Genomic DNA, 16,060 nt, shown 5'->3' on the forward strand with positions numbered 1-16,060 from the left:
TTTCATTTACACTGACGGCAAGACCCACCTCCCTCCAATCTCCAACTTCATGTCCTCTTACCGCAATTACGAGGTCGAAAAGGGTAAATACCCAGACAAAATCATCCCCGAAATTCAGTGGTGGATTGAACGTCTTTCAGTGCCCCATGTCTTCCGACAACTTCATGAATTAGGACCAGTGCAAGACCTCGGTCTTTTCGTCGACGCCTCTACTGACTGGGGTATTGGCATCATTATCGGAGGCAAATGGGCTGCCTTTCATCTGGCCAACAATTGGAAAATTGAGGGTCGTGACATCTGCTGGCTCGAAACAGTCGCAGTCGAGATTTTGATATATTTCCTCGAATCCATGGATTACAGAAATACTCGCCTCCTCATTCATTCCGATAACCAAGGCACAATTGGCGCTATTAAAAAATCTCGCAGTCCCAATTACTGGATAAATATGTCCATATGTCGTACATGCGCCACCATTGGCCCACTCTTTATTTTACCTGAATTGATTTACATTGAATCTGCCAACAACCCTGCTGACCCGATTTCGCGTGAAATTCTGGGTCTCCAAGACAATCGCCTCCCTTTACAATTCCAGCTCCCCGATGAGCTCATTAATATATTATCCTATCATGTTGAGTGACCCTCACATTCTTGCGGCCGAAGGTTCAGTCATGAGTGCTAATGTTCCACGCCCATTGGCCACTCAAAAAATTTGCACTCCGTACTCGTTTCTCTATGCATTCATATCATGCCAAATCACCCAAAACTTCGAACGCTATCCCTCGCGGCCTTTTGCCTTCTCTCCGACGTTGTTTCCACTCCACCCCTGCAACCCCTGCTCTGGACCTCCCTCGCTTTCTTACTTTACTGGCGCCGTTTCGAAGATATTCTACCTACTCATGTCCTTAAAGTTTATGATCCTTCACAGATATTGAGACTCAAACATTCATTAGATGACTTCCAAAGAGCTAATGGCCTTCCTAATTCTCTCATTGTTGCTTGTATTGTTGGTATTGACATTACTGAAGAGTAAATAACTTATCCATTTAAGCCAATTTACTCTTCCCACATTCAGAGCCGTACTCTGTTTGGGTCTTTATCTCCTGTGTCCACCGTTCTCCCCTCGATTGAGCCCAGGCTCTGTCTGGGTTGTCCGGTTCATCCGGCGACCACGGGCGGGAGCGCGGGGCTAAAGCAGCCAAACCTCCTCGCAAGTATTATCTATCACCACTTTTACTTATTCATTTAATTCGAACTGAACCTCAGCCTGACTTATTCCGAGATAAGTCGCTAGAGGAGGCTTATCAGAGGATAAGTCAGCCAGGTGGTGTGAGTCGGTCAGCGCTGGTTTGGCGCCTATCTTCTCACATCCGACTCCCACCGCCAATTGGAGTTTTCACATAATTTTCGCTACCCACCCACCCGCACCGATTTAGTTCTCCCAGTTGTATGCTACTGCTTTAATCCCCGCGTGTACTTTTATCTCACATATTCATCTTCTGCCCACCCGCGCGGGGCTAAAGCCCAGCCAAACCTCCTCGCAAGTATTATCTATCACCACTTTTACTTATTCATTTAATTCGAACTGAACCTCAGCCTGACTTATCGCTGGCCTAAATGAGAAAAAAAATCATCGAAGTATTTCCAAAGCCTGCCAGGAGCACCTAGCAGCGTACGGGGCAGCGAGTACTGCTTCTTTAATCCATCCCAGTCAAGACAGGTGGTCCACCTGCGAATATAACTCTCAAGTTGGGAAAAAATGCCCGAACACCACCGCCGCCGGAGGCGTTGAAACGTCCCATATTTTTACAAAAATTTCTCCCAACTCCCGAACGCCTGTTGAGGCCTTTCGAGCCGGATACAGCTGGACCCCTGCCTATTGCGTGCGAAATGCGTGGTGAAACAAGTCGAACCCTGCCACTGAGTGTAAGTAGCTGGTTGCAGAAGGTTGCAGATAGCCAGATACACATCTAATGAGTTCCGCAGTTCCAAAGGATGTAAACACCAGTATTAGGATGTAGCGAGTCAGCGTAGGTCAGCATGTGCCCTCCTGTGCCTCAAAGCTGCAGTTGCTGATGCCAACTACACATCTCATCGCAAATGTGCAATGGAGATATACAACCGAGTTAACTTGATGCTCGACCGCCTTGAGTAATGTTGAACAGCCGTCGTCAGCAGTCGCCTCCTTCGGCTTCACAAGAGTTAAGCATTGGAGCAAATTCACCGAGGTGACGAAGGGTGACGATCGCGACGCGCTCTGAATCATAGAAGAGGTGTACTATAAGATTGCGACAAAACATAGAAGCAAGCATATTGCAAAAGGGGTCATGAGAAGATATGATATCGAATAAATCAAACTGCAAATAAATGAACTCCAGGATACGTTTAAAGTATGTGCACACTGTCAGCGAAAGCAATTGGAAGAGAAGACTAGATCGACGTTGACTAACGATGAAACAAGCAACACGTCCCATATAACAACACGGAAGAGGGGGGTTAGGAGAAAATAATTATATAAAGAGTGAATCGTTGAGAATTCCGACAGATGCAGACGAGGGAAGTAGATGCTGAATCAACACATCATACCATAGAACGTAACACGCAAGTCATAATTTCATGTTCTGCCTTCCATCGATCGCGAACTTGATCTAGACTTCGACCCAGGAGAGAGATATGTGGGCGGTGGTACACTGGGGACATCCATGATCTCCACACCATTTACTCCGTCTATTGCCCACGACGGGGACACCGCATGGATCGTCGTATCACCCCCATCACCATCTTCCCGCGAATGATCGTGTCCTGACATCGACATCGACGCATCAGCAGCATAGACATCGTCCAATCCCAACTGATAATGATGCGGCTTCTTGAATCCATACCCTGCACCGTATCCGTGCGATTCGCTGCCAAGAAATGAGCTTTGCCGCTGCCAATTCTTGGTTTGGGCCCTGGTGTCATGTGTGTATGAAGTAGACGTTGGTGAATATGGATAAGAACCTCCTGGGGATATCGGGGACTCGTACACCAAAGTATTTTCACCTTCAAATCCCTCGTATGTAGTAGCAAGGGTGCTACCCCGACTCATGCGCCTTCCCCTTTTATCAACCGCTGATTCGATGGAAAGACTTGGTCGCCCATGACGCATACTGGAATTAATATCCTGACCGGTTTCACGTTCAGTGTCCAAACTCGGCCTCGTGAGATGTCCTAAACTACCGAGGTACACTGTAGACGTGGATGCATACGGATTAGAAAGCCCGAAACCAAGTGAAGAAGAGCCGCCTTTCGTGGTGATTGTGTGGGGGTAAAGGGAAGTGGCGATAGTCGATGTCGATGGGTGTGAAGCATGATTAGAGACAGCATAAGGAAAACGATCACTTCCTAGTGGACCAGGAGAGGAAAGGCCATGACCCTCGAGAGAAGTAAACGCTTCTGACATTCGATAGGGCGAGACTCCTGTAATTACTCCACCAGACACGGGAGTAGGCAGCGCTTCAGCGCCCTGAAAATTTTCTTCTTCTGCGACGTCTGCGAGATCCATCTCTGCCTCCCTCTCTTCATTTGAATCCCCTCTCACATCAATCACATCATCCAAATTCGGATGATAAGTGGTCGACCTGTTTCCGTTATTAATGGCAGTAATGTTGCGAGTGCCAACAGGCCCCGTCCCGCCCAGTAGAACAGCGGAAGCAGCTGAAGGACGTCTACCCAGTCCGGGCTCGCCGTGAAAAGAGTCATTTGAATCTTGCCTCATAGGCAGACTCAAATTAGAGGCGGAACCGAGTAGGCTTGTAGCACCAAGTGAACTTTCTTTCCTTAATCCTCTCCGCATCAGCTCGCTGTCTGCAACAGGTAAAGGTTTACCCCTGTGCTTCATGATATCCTCGTCTATATCATGGATACCTGCTGGTACAGCCGAACCGGGAGAAGAAAGAGATTGCAGGTCATAAACGGTGCCCCGAAACATGGATTGTGTCTGTGTCCGGAGAGTGAGCGCGGAAGGCCGCGTAAACGGGTAGTGTGAGGTCGTCGTAGTCGAAACGTGCGATTCGGAGGTATCTTGTCTTCGCGCAGCTCGTCCGTAGTCTGAAATCTCCTCCGAGTCGAACGGATTCTCTGCTGGAGATTCACAGCGTGTCGGAGCATAGCTATTGGCGTCAGAGAAAGGGTTGGAAAGATTCGACGTAGGAGTGAGGTACGGCGAATAAGGTAGCGACGGTGAGGAAGCTGTGTCCAGGTTTTGCGTCTGAAGGAGAAGAGATGCTTGAGAAGCTGCGGCAAGCGGGTGCATCTGTACAAAGTAGCCTATGTAAAACTGACCGGTATCATGAGAAGCCAAAAACTTACCTGTCCCAAAGCTCCTCTGACCGGCTCACTGAACTGCCACACGCCGTTGCTGAGTCTTGTCGCTATACGCATATTGGCCCCTGGAGTATGAACAAACCTCGGACCGTCTCCCTCAATGGTAGCATCTGGATTGAAAGGCGTGATTTTCGCTGCCAGTGACTTGTTTCTATTCAAATTGCTGGATTTACTTCGCCCGATATCATTACTGAGGGACCTGTTAAGCGTTAAACTCCTTCTCAAAGCATCTGCCACTCCCGATCCCGATGCAGTATGAGGACTTGGCCTTGGGACTGGCGTAGAAGGTGCTTCCTCTTCATAAGGCACTTTGGGCTTCATTCTAAGCGTCCACCACAGAATGATTCCGACGCCAATAATCCCAAAAACACCAAGTACCGCTCCTGTTATAGCTAACCGGTGAGAATTGCCGGAATCTGTGTCGAAAGACGAGCTGGAGGAAGCAGGAGCGACGCTGGAAGTGGAAGAAGTCATGGTGGTTGAACCCAAAGGTTACACGTTACACCGCGATCCTTGATTACCAACGTAGTTTTAAATAATCGTAAAGACTGTGAAGTGTTGTTTCCGAGATGATACACGTCGAGCACCACGAAAAGAATGTAAATAACAGCAAGTAACAGCGAGCAACCTGTCCAAGAACTTGTGAATTCCGCCGACAGGATCGGCATTGTGGGAATTGAAGATAAGATACCGCGGCATGAGATAAGCTTAATTAGGCTCCACTGTTGTGGACTGCACCTCGCTTGGGAAAGGATAGATTTCAGTTAAATTGATACTAGAACTGGTATGGCAGGAACTAGGGAATGATGCAGGATTTATGTATGCAAAAAGTGTAGGGTGGTCCTGGGTGGTCTAAGTATCATCTGAGTGTCTTTGTCAAGGTGTAGATTTTAGTTCAAGTATCAAGTGAAAAAAACAATGCACATAAGTTGCACTACAGGATATACACACTTCAAAAGACTTGTAGAAATTTGTTTGATTAATCTGAGTATTGAGGAAAAAGGTGCGCCGCAAGGCAAGCACAGAGCTCAGGATGTTTGTAAACATTTGGCAAAAGCATGAGGCCAAGCACAACCAAAACGTGCCTGCACAAAACAACTTAACTTCCGGAGTGCAATAGACCTTGCAAGCAAGGTGATATTATGCCCTGCGAGAGCTGTGGTGGTAATCCAAAAGGTCCTTTCAACCCTCGAGTTTCTATTAGTTCTATCCAGGACGCTTTCAAGGAATACCATGGACGAGGAACATTACACATAAACCGGTCCCAAGTTCAACAAGTTCTTTCCGAAGGGGAAAAAGATTTGAAGGATTATGACATGGAGATAGCCCGATTACAGGCCCGAGTTCTGTTTTTTGGACGGAAAAAAGATCGCTTGCAGGCTCACTTGAGCGACTGTGCCTCCCTCATTTCTTCCATCCGTCGATTACCAGACGACATTTTGCGTATCATTTTTGACTACCATGCTTGCGGGCCATTAATACCTGGCGCCGTCTGCTCTCACTGGAGGGCAATTGTTCTCTCCACTCCTTCGCTGTGGTCTCAAATCACATTTCTGTTTGACACCAGACGACCATCGGCAGTGACGACAAATGCACTACAACTATACCTGGACCGTTCTAAAGAATCCGCTTTACACATGGAGATCTTCGTGTCGCATTTCGGCACAGGTCAGCCCTTGAGCATCGACTACTTTGAACATCAAGCGTTTCAGTATCTAGCTACTCATGCTCATCGGTGGAAAACCCTCGGATTGACTATCGAAACCTCACTCGGTTTCCTTGAGCGTCATTCAGTCTTGTCCTGTCCAGAACTCGAACATCTTACTCTATACGGATCTCACCTTGAAGGTCCCTCGCCTTCATTCAACCTTACCCTCATGCCAAAGCTTCATTCTCTCACCATCGACAGTTCATATACACACTATGTTCATCCAAGCGTCCCTTGGCACCAAATCACGAGGCTCTCACTAAACAGCTTGAGCTCTGTTCCCCAATTTCTGGTTGCCTGTCCCAACCTACTGGTGTTTCACATTGAGCTCAAGCCGAACGAGTCAAACCCAATCCCAGATGACGTACAGACATTGACAACACATGACGGACTCTCCAAATTAGCATTGTCCTTTTTCCAAACGGCTCCTGACGAGGACGAGGACGATGATGATGACGACCTCGTCTCGAATCTTGATATCCTCATCTCGATTCTGGCCCGACTTGATCTCCCTAATCTCAATTCCTTCCAACTTGTGGCTAGTACACGAATAAACAGGTATCCCCTTACCGATTGGTCAGTCGAGGCACTAGCAATTTTCACGAGTTTTATGGAACGGTGTGGCGGTCATCTTACAGTCCTCAATCTCATGGACCTTTCCATGGACCTCTCTAACCTGCTCAGCATTCTACGAAAGGTTCCCTCTCTTGTCGAACTCACCCTCAGCGACAGCCCCCTTAGCAAAACGTCTGTGGGAGGACGTTCACGTTTATATTTACCTCCGCTAGTGTCTTCTGCGTTTTTGAGAAGCCTTCACGCGTTTCGTCGATTCGATGGACTCTCACCTGCAAGCCCGCTACTACCCAAATTACAAAAACTCCGCCTTCAGGTTGACAAGGAGTTCGACGAGGAAGTTTTCGTCGACACAATTTCGTCTCGCTGGATTCCTTCAGATGATTATGCACAAGAAGTTGGCGTCACCTCCCTTCAGAAAGTCGAACTTCGATTCGGTGATGAATTTTTCCACACGTTTGACTTGGACACAGTCAAGTCAATGACGAAACTTTCCTCCCTAAAAGTCCTTTGGAAGCAGGGGATGAAAGTAGACGTTATTTGTGGTGGGATATATGTCGATCTGTAAATTCACCGATCCTAGATGAGAGCAAACGCTCTCGTCGACCTGGCTACTATCCTACCTGTATTTCTTCATAAAGGTTTCATGGTCACTTTCGTAAAATTTATCGCGTTTCAGATCACGTTAACAGCGCCACATCTGCTACACATGTGACAATCCTACCATCAACCAACTTGAACTCATCGATCATCCTTGACGCCGACGTACAGAGCAGCAATTCCACCAAGTAATAAAGTCAGTCACCAATGGCGCCTGCGATACAGAAAGGTGGCCCTCAAGCTTCCTCAAGCTCGTCGGTATCCTTGAAATGTAGTCGAGATTCCCCTGAATCGATGATCATTGGGCCCCAATGTTCGGCGTCCGAGCCGCGCGGTAGTAGCATCTAATGCACCAAGAATGCACTGTACTTCGTGAAACTTGAAATCATCGGAAATATTGCATGTCCTCTCAAATCTCAAACTTGAACCTCAGGATTCTTCTGTCAAATGCTCTCTATACGCAATGCCCTGTATACCCTTGCCAAATGGTATTGGATACAGTCGCAGGAAATGCGGAAACACCGACATTCCCGCTCAAACACGCAAAATTTGTTCGAGGAGTAAATATCCCTCCGTATCCCCATCTTCTTTTGATCCTGAAGGGATTATAGAGCATTAAATGATGTCGATGAATAGCAACAGTCATGGTCTGCCGATGTACAAGATATATTTAGGATCGAGTCGCACCTTGACAATGGATTGTCTCTCGGTTACGGGCTAGTGGCAGAAGATGAACCATGCACAGAATTCGGAGGCACTGTAGATCCCGCCGACCAGTGATACGTCGCATTTAATTGACATTGGATTCTCTCCATGAATACCATCAAGTGGTATGTGCTCTCTCTCTGTGTTCTCCGATAACCATACACTGACAGTAGAAGCACTTCGCAGGTCATTTTGAAATGACGTACCGAGGACACAAAACACGGTGCCTGACTACGCATCACTCATTGGCCGCCGTTCCTTTGCCGAGATCTGCCGCCTGCTGCCGTGCGTTAAAAATAAGTTTACACCGCCATCTCTCCACCGCGCTTTTAAAATTTCAACCCCAAAACAACATCGGATGATATCCATATATAAACCCACTCAACCTTCAATACGATGCCAGCCTTTCCCCCCAAATCGTTGTTCATCTTTATTTGTATTCTCTCCGCTGGCACGGAGAAACATTCGCCTGGTACTTGCGACTTCATTGTATCTCGTCCCCTTCCGGTAAGAACCAACCAACACGCAATTGCGAACCATGTTCTTCAGAACTACTCTCCCTTCTCTACTGGCCCTATGCAACATTGGCTTTACTATTCTAGTAGGCGCTGCACCGCTCCCTGTGCGTGCGTCGATGGCGACTGGCTCAAAAAGCGCCCAGGATTTTGAAAGTCAGACTATTCCATATTCCGCGGAAGGACAGGTCCGATTATCTGCGCCATCCTCACTGACTTCTCTGCCCCCGCCCTCTCCGCCTCCGCCTCCTCCAAGCTCTAATGATTCTCTTCCCCTAACATTCATGATGCCAGTAAGTTTCTGTAGCTTCGGTCCGGCTGTCTTCCATCGAGTGATTACAATGCTTAGAAATGGGTCACAGCCCCATACCCCAAGTCACTCAAGAACGAAGATCGCGATGTCTTCAGTAAGTTCAATCAGTTCGAGTTTTTCTATCTCCAAAGCCTAGTTCCAACTTATTTTACAGGCACTACCTTACAAGGCATCACACTCGCCAAGAAACATTCTTCAATGGGTAACAATAACGCTGGGGTCTACAGTGTTGCCTCTTTCGATTCCTCTTTCGCCCGCCTGTTCCCACCTTCCATAGCCGCACAGAACATCGATTCAAGTAGGTTACTTGTCAAGGTCTTGAAACAAATCGACGACGACATGGTAGCGGAGGTCAAGGCGCTCACAATCGTTGGTCAATTCGTTGCTTCGGGTCTCCTGAGACTTCCTATTGCGAAATCGAATGACGTGGGGAGAATTAAGAGGAGTATCAAAATTAGAGAAGTTAGAGGCGTTGGGGACACCTTGCCGAACGACGATGATTTGTTCGAGCTCAAACCTGTCATCGTAATGCTCCAGATGCCTGGCAAGCCTTTAACTCATATTCCCGAATTCATGTCGGAGAAGAATTTGGAAACCAAGCGACAGATGATGGGCGATACGTTGAAGTTAATGTGCGACCGCGTCGGTGAACTAGCGCTGGAGCACAGATTCGTTCATCGGTAAGCAACTCCTACCTGAGATTATCACTTGTTCTGACTTTGTAACTAACTTTTGCCTTGATTTCCTTAGTGACAACATTATCGGAAACATCCTCGTTATTAACAAGGGCACCGAGGTTGTCGACGTCAACATCATCGATTGGGGAGGAAAATATCTTTCGTCCATAAACGACGGTGTAACATGGGATGATCTTATGGGCTGGTGTCATAATCGGTGGGCAGTCTACGTATGGGAGGCTAGGTAAGCTTATTATTGGAATTACGAGCACTCGAAGATCTGATACTTGTTTCTTTCTTCTGTTATTGGTAAGCCTTTGATTCATGTCCTTATCACCACCGTTCATTGGATAAAGCATCTTACCCGTCGTGTTTTTACCGAAAATATTCGAGATATCGTGCTTGAAATTGATTTTGAATGCTGTCACAGTGGTCGTCGTATAAGCTTGCAGCGGAGTCTGCCTTGTTTTTCAGATGTCCTCTGCCCATATGGAATCCATCCAGATGAGTAAGTAGTCCCACATGAATTCTTTAACGTAGTGGGCACTGTCAGGTCCGATTAACGTAGGGAGCAAAGAATATTTCAGTCAGAGTTTTTTCGGTAACCCGTAGTATCAGTACCAGAAATCCTTAGTACATGTCCGAACGTCGGATATGCTCAGAGGTTGCATATGTACTACTTCATTGAATCTTGTGAAAGATTCGTCAAGCTGGGTATTTCCGACAAATTTCCCAACTTAACAGGATTGTTTAGTAGATTACTTGATTTCACTGGCTAAAGGCTAGTGCGGATATTACAAAAATCGCTGCGTACAAGCTCGTACAATACTACTGGTTCACAGAATGAAAAACCTGAAGCTTTCAGTTCATCCTGCCAATCATCATCTTGAGATGCACCAATCTGGTCTTTGACTTCACGGCAGAGTGACAAATCACTCATATCTATCAAATCTCACTCGTGGCACGCCTCCGACCGTCGGGTGGAAATCATTGGTTGACTTGGTGCCTTGAACTGAAATTGTTGTGGTGAGCATCGATGATGATTCTATGTAGTCTGGAACTGTATACTCACGAACGTCACAGAGGAACATCCGTTTAGATCGAGTAATTGGTGAATGTTCCCTGGGCACGATCAAGTTCAATGAGGGTGCAATATACATCGACTGGCAGTTGAGAGGTCTTGTTCATCGTGGATAATTGCTTGGACTGTTTGCAAACAAGAAATTCATTCAGGTATGCAAAAGATGGATTCATACAAATAACGATTGCCTTGGTCGACGGCTTGAGCTTGATCAAGTTCCAATACAGCTGTTCTGGAAAAATGAGTCGTTGGGTGTGCAATTAGCAGATACTAGGCTGAAAATCAGATAGCCCTACTCACGCAGCCGAAAATCGTGCGTCCATATTCAAATCTATTTTAAAAACGTACCGATATTCAGGAACAAAGGAGAGAACTTCAGAACGAAGGTCTTCAACGATGTAAGAAGGTTTCATATGCACCAACATCCATTTCCACCATTTTTTCGGAGCCGCTCCAAATTAGTCAAAATTCTAGAGACAATTCCTAAAATGTCATTCATACAACACACACCAAGACTCGAGAATTAGTAAATGGATCAGACCATTCAAACGGGCGAAGGGCCTTGAAGCACCATACAGAATTCCAGTCGTGCCTGCGCTTAGCACTGGCATGGATCTCAGTTAATAACAAAGTGGGATCACTTCAATAGTGCATAGATTTCCCCCTGGCTAGAAAGCTTGAAGTCAACAGCTTTGAACAGGCAAATAGATTTAGAAATAGAGGCTCAGTAGAGAGCCTGGGAGGAGATATAAGCTGTTCCCGCGAAGACCTCGTGAAGCGGTCAAACCAGCACCGTTGGGACAAGATACTAGAAAATAGTAGAACTGAGGAGCTGTATGCATACTAAGCTTTCTTAATACCCCAGAGATGAGACTATCCATTATGAAGTTTGCATAGTATCGCATTGCAGGCAACCGTTGTGCTGTAGGTCAAAGCGAGTATTATCACTGTTCCCTCGCAATCATGTGATCATGATGTCATTTCACCACTATTTACCACCGCTGCCTAGCGCCGTAGTACTTCGAGTCAGCGATATCGCCTCAATACTTGACCGGATCCAATGTGCAACCGACGGCTGCTTCTGAGCTGCTTTGGGACCGTAGACTACCCAATATTGCGTTTACATGTGCAAGTCCGTTCTGTCTGACCTTCCCACATCTCTTCGACAGGTACACTCTATGTGCCTTAACTTGAAAGATGCCTTCCACCACTTTCTTGGTTCATTCCGAATACAAACCAACCAACGATAGCAGCCTTTGCGGCGGGCTATCCCCGAGCACAACCTTTTTCATGGTATAAAAGCGTGGATATTTCTCTAAAACAACCCAAGCCCACTCCTTCCTGACATCTCTCAATGAACTTTGTCACTGCTCTTCCACTCATTGCCCAGCTCATCGGGACAACTCTAGCTGCGATTGGGCCTGTGACCGATCTGCACGTCGTCAATAAATTCATTCAGCCCGATGGATTCAATCGGTCTTACATTCTTGCTGAAGGCGTTTTTCCTGGCCCTCTGATCTCGGGAAACAAGGTTTGCCTGGGCTCTGCGCGCTCATATTTGTACGCTAAGGCATATGCATGTACTTCTAGGGCGACAACTTTCAAATCAATGTGATCAATGAGCTCACTAACGATACCATGCTCTTAAGCACGTCCATTGTGGGTCTATGTCATCTCATCCGCATCTCGCGGCGTTTTCACCAACATCCGTGTAGCATTGGCACGGCCTCTTTCAAGAGGGAACTAACTGGGCGGACGGGTATGTAATTTTTATTCATTACATCTTTTTTTCGAAATGTTGACTATTGTCTCAGGCCGTAGGTTGACGCCCACTGTTAAAATGGTCTTTGTCCTAATCTACCCTCAGTGCGTTCATCAACCAATGTCCCATTGCCGCTGGAAATTCTTTCCTGTATAACTTCAATGTTCCCGACCAAGCTGGGGTAATGTACAAAAGACTTTCCCGCATGTTCTTCTTTCTAATTTCTCTGATGCTTTTCAGACCGTATGTTTCCACATCTACCTAAAACCTTCTTGTACTCAAGAAAAAATCCTCAGTTCTGGTACCACAGTCACTTAGGTATATCTATTTTTCAACAAACATGCGACCTGAGAGCTCAGCTTCCTTATAGCTACTCAGTATTGCGATGGTCTCCGAGGACCACTCGTTGTATATGATCCGCAAGATCCTTATCTTTCCCTCTATGATGTCGACGACGGTTTGTTGCGATCTTCTGTCAAGAAAACTTCAGGCTACTTACGCTCTAACTATTCACCAGATTCCACGGTCATCACTCTTTCGGACTTGTAAGCCCTTTATGCCCTTATCTATATGCTTAGCACTTACAAATTATTTTGCAGATACCGTAGGCTATAGTTTGTTCTTCACACTCTCGCTCACCAATCAAGGATTCTTCAGATGTTCCTGCACCTCTCATCGTGGGTGCCGCGTGAGTATTGATTATAAACTTTCCTAAAAAAATATGTTCACATCCATTTTAGAACCTCAGATGCGACGCTTATCAATGGCCTAGGTAAAGCACATAGGTACACTCAACATGAATTTTCTCATTGAACACAAACAGGGCGTTACACAAATGGCCCAGCCACTGCACCATTGGCCGTGATTAGTGTAACTTTAGGTAAACGGTGAGCCTTATAAGCATTTTGAATCTTGAACGGTTTGTTCAACATAATTTAGTTACCGGTTCCGTTTGGTGTCGATTTCATGCGAACGTAAGCTTTCCTGCTTGGCAATCGTAACAGCGACTGATGGGACTATCTTGGTCAGCCAACTTTGTGTTCTCCATCGACGGGCACACGTTTACTGTGGGTAGTGATGCGATGCGAAGTTCCTTCATGATTTAACCCGCTTTATTTTTATTTTCAGGTTATCGAAGTTGACGGTGTCAGCCATGACCCTGTTGTAGCAGACTCGATTCAAATCTTTGCTTCTCAACGTTATTCCTTTGTTGTGAGTCAATTTCGACTGTATTTCCTCATTGAGTTTTGACCATTCTGTTTTCCAAGCTCAATGCCAATCAGATCGTAGGCAATTATTGTGCGTAAAAGTCTTCAGATATCAAGTTAGCCCCTTCTTACGTGCTATCCATATACAGGGATACGAGCTAATCCTAGCGTTGGCACAACCGGCTTTACTGGGGGAATTAACAGTGCTATTCTTCGCTATGTCGGCGCTCCTGTCGCCGACCCCGTCACTGTTAGCACCTCGATCAACCCTTTACTCGAAACCAGTCTCCATGTAAGTGCCAATCCTTGCGTCCTTTCGTCGAGAGTGACCAAAAAGACCGTAGCCTCTTGTGAGCCCCGGAGCAGTAAGTATAGTTTTATATGAGACAAAGAGGAATTTCCAAAACTAACTTCGATTCTAGCCTGGTTCCGCCACTCTCAGCGGTGTGGACGTCGACCTCCGTCTAGTCCTAGGATTTGTATGTCCGTTACATTTTTGTGACTGTTCGACTCATTCAGGAAATTTGTAGAATGCCGGCTCCTTTCTGGTCAATGGAGTGAAGTTCGTGCCCCCCACCGTTCCTGTATTACTTCAAATCCTTAGCGGGGCCACAACAGCAGGTCGGAGCTGTTTTACTTGGGCGAGGACACAACTCATTTATAATGCACTTTGCAGCCTCTCTTCTTCCTGCTGGCTCCGTTTACACTTTACCTCTGAACTCAACGATACAATTGAGTTTCGATGCATCCGCTGTTGCTGCAATTGGAGGACCGGTGAGCGGTGTTTTTTTGAAACAAGTTTTCATTTCACCCTACTGACAGCACATCTAGCATCCTTTCCATCTTCACGGGGTACGGATCGAATTAAACACTTATGTTATGCAGAATCCTTACGCATTTTGAGATAGCACAATTTTGACGTCGTCCGACCTGCTGGAAGTACCACGTACAACTATGCAAACCCTATTCGCAGGGACACCGTCTCGACTGGTGCCGCGACAGATAATGTCACCATCCGTTTCACTACCAACAATGCTGGCCCCTGTAAGTAGTATACCTTGTCTCTTCCGACATTCTTGCTAACAATTTCACCCAGGGTTCCTACATTGGTGAAGACTGTCTGCTATATCCATGGTGAATTTGTACTGACGAGAGCATTGCTCCTCTACATGTAGTCATATTGACTGGCATCTGGAGGCGTGAGTGTACCGACTTCTTTGTTGACATCAACTGATTTGGCTCGGCCAGTGGATTTGCTATCGTGCTCGCTGAGGATGCACCTGGTGTTGCTTCCGCTAATCCGACAACTGGTGAGTTTTAACCGTACACCGTTGTCAGAGAAGCGAATTGAATGGTGTACCACAGATGCTTGGAATGACCTCTGTCCCATTTACGATGCTTTGACTTCTGCTGAGCTTGGAGGCGGAGGCGGCCCGACGTCATAAATAGCGATAGAAGCGAGCAACCTGCCAGACAGACCAGTTGTGATTATTTTTATTCTTGGTAAATTTTTTTGGATTGGTGCGACCTCTTTTATTTATGTGTGTAATATTAAACGATGATATGGATACGTGACCGTTGTTTGCAATATTCAGAATGTTTCGATGTACTGGCTGTAGATTTCACCTTGCTTGCAATGGTCATTGAACATCCATAACCTCGAGCGCCCGTGCAAAATTTCCTTTTAAAGTTGTCGTTGTCCGATCCGACGGCGGAACAGGGTTACATCTACGCCTTATAGGGCAAAAGGGATCCGGATGCAGCCCTTTTACTTTCCCTTCATCTAGCAGACTCCGACTCCACCCCTGCACTTTACCAGCTCACAACAAATTTCCTCACCTGGCTCACCATAATGCATCATCCCTAAGCTTTTCTGCTTGCTGTTTCACACCAAATTCCCTCACCGTAGCAGTGAACAGACGCAAGCAAGGTGTGTGTCCCCAACGGGGTACGTTAATAGTAGTAGGTAATCGACTTCTTTTGCATAACCCTATGTGGGCACGTAACGGGAAAAATTGTGTCAACACAGAAGTCCTCGGCGAATCTGTAGCAAATTCGGATGCGGTATTTTTATATTGGGCTCGCATCATGATGCGATGGCCATACGATTACACAGTCAAACCTTCATATAAGTACGGCTCACGAGAAAGGCACAATAATCCCATGCAACATGCGAACTGACGATCCCAAACCCGGAACGCATCGTCGTGGCCCTTTTACCGCCTGTGATTTCATGTTTCAAACATCGAGCTTCTCCCGAAACATGTACGACAAATTGCCAACTTGCTCAAAAGTCGAGTGAATACGAGTAGTAGCAGTGATACCAAAACCTAGCACGAAGGAGTAAGTCCCTCTATGCGATGCCAGTTTTAAGTAGCAGTGCTTACTTTGTGTTGCGCTCCGCTCCCGCGCTCTCATTTTGGCCTCCCTTCTTTCCCAGCTCCCCTCCTTGCCGATGTGTGATTTCAAACCCCATTGTTAGAGGTTGGCGTGCACGCTAGTAGAAAATACGCCAGGCTTTGAACTGAATGCGTGATGAATTCCGCAAAGTTGAAG

At 46.5% G+C, this 16,060-nt stretch overlaps 4 protein-coding genes across 4 annotated transcripts; 3 read left to right on the forward strand and 1 right to left on the reverse strand.

Moving 5' to 3' along the window:
- Positions 1 to 2,611: 2,611 nt before the first annotated feature.
- On the reverse strand, positions 2,612 to 4,836 carry C8R40DRAFT_1073522 (uncharacterized protein; the record flags this gene model as incomplete). The annotated part of the gene is made up of 2 exons (XM_046226586.1): positions 2,612 to 4,291; positions 4,348 to 4,836. The coding sequence occupies 2 exons, from the start codon at positions 4,834 to 4,836 to the stop codon at positions 2,612 to 2,614; spliced, it is 2,169 nt and encodes a 722-aa protein (XP_046081153.1).
- Positions 4,837 to 5,360: 524 nt separating this feature from the next.
- Positions 5,361 to 7,428, forward strand: C8R40DRAFT_665085 (uncharacterized protein). The gene has a single exon (XM_046235813.1). The coding sequence runs from the start codon at positions 5,505 to 5,507 to the stop codon at positions 7,209 to 7,211; it is 1,707 nt and encodes a 568-aa protein (XP_046081154.1). The 5' UTR covers positions 5,361 to 5,504; the 3' UTR covers positions 7,212 to 7,428.
- A 1,338-nt stretch (positions 7,429 to 8,766) lies between these two features.
- C8R40DRAFT_665125 (uncharacterized protein) lies at positions 8,767 to 10,080 on the forward strand. Its single transcript, XM_046235814.1, has 4 exons — positions 8,767 to 8,870; positions 8,931 to 9,456; positions 9,527 to 9,697; positions 9,768 to 10,080. The coding sequence occupies exons 2-4, from the start codon at positions 8,975 to 8,977 to the stop codon at positions 9,772 to 9,774; spliced, it is 660 nt and encodes a 219-aa protein (XP_046081155.1). The 5' UTR covers positions 8,767 to 8,870; positions 8,931 to 8,974; the 3' UTR covers positions 9,775 to 10,080.
- A 1,674-nt stretch (positions 10,081 to 11,754) lies between these two features.
- C8R40DRAFT_665326 (laccase lcc6) lies at positions 11,755 to 15,149 on the forward strand. Its single transcript, XM_046235815.1, has 26 exons — positions 11,755 to 12,065; positions 12,125 to 12,193; positions 12,250 to 12,293; positions 12,349 to 12,351; positions 12,402 to 12,477; positions 12,537 to 12,539; positions 12,593 to 12,614; positions 12,667 to 12,753; positions 12,814 to 12,841; positions 12,896 to 12,900; positions 12,954 to 12,984; positions 13,037 to 13,068; positions 13,120 to 13,176; positions 13,435 to 13,508; positions 13,565 to 13,595; positions 13,654 to 13,796; positions 13,849 to 13,869; positions 13,927 to 13,983; positions 14,035 to 14,125; positions 14,181 to 14,278; positions 14,336 to 14,356; positions 14,413 to 14,548; positions 14,601 to 14,613; positions 14,680 to 14,703; positions 14,753 to 14,814; positions 14,870 to 15,149. Exons 1-26 carry the CDS (start codon positions 11,889 to 11,891, stop codon positions 14,947 to 14,949), a joined length of 1,485 nt encoding a protein of 494 aa, XP_046081156.1. The 5' UTR covers positions 11,755 to 11,888; the 3' UTR covers positions 14,950 to 15,149.
- Positions 15,150 to 16,060: the final 911 nt, after the last annotated feature.

Source organism: Lentinula edodes, assembly GCF_021015755.1.
Source record: "Lentinula edodes strain Le(Bin) 0899 ss11 chromosome Unknown C8R40scaffold_48, whole genome shotgun sequence".
Classification (NCBI taxonomy): Eukaryota; Fungi; Basidiomycota; class Agaricomycetes; order Agaricales; family Omphalotaceae; genus Lentinula; species Lentinula edodes.

What these genes read in the sequence shown, in the direction of transcription:
- C8R40DRAFT_665326 (XM_046235815.1), top strand. Translation starts at nt 11,889, where the DNA reads ATGAACTTTGTCACTGCTCTTCCACTCATTGCCCAGCTCATCGGGACA. An exon ending in CTCAACGTTATTCCTTTGTT is followed by an intron (nt 13,509 to 13,564) that starts GTGAGTCAATTT and finishes CTGTTTTCCAAG; the next exon opens with CTCAATGCCAATCAGATCGT. An exon ending in TTCCGCTAATCCGACAACTG is followed by an intron (nt 14,815 to 14,869) that starts GTGAGTTTTAAC and finishes GGTGTACCACAG; the next exon opens with ATGCTTGGAATGACCTCTGT.
- C8R40DRAFT_665085 (XM_046235813.1), top strand. Translation starts at nt 5,505, where the DNA reads ATGCCCTGCGAGAGCTGTGGTGGTAATCCAAAAGGTCCTTTCAACCCT.
- C8R40DRAFT_665125 (XM_046235814.1), top strand. Translation starts at nt 8,975, where the DNA reads ATGGGTAACAATAACGCTGGGGTCTACAGTGTTGCCTCTTTCGATTCC. An exon ending in GAGCACAGATTCGTTCATCG is followed by an intron (nt 9,457 to 9,526) that starts GTAAGCAACTCC and finishes TGATTTCCTTAG; the next exon opens with TGACAACATTATCGGAAACA.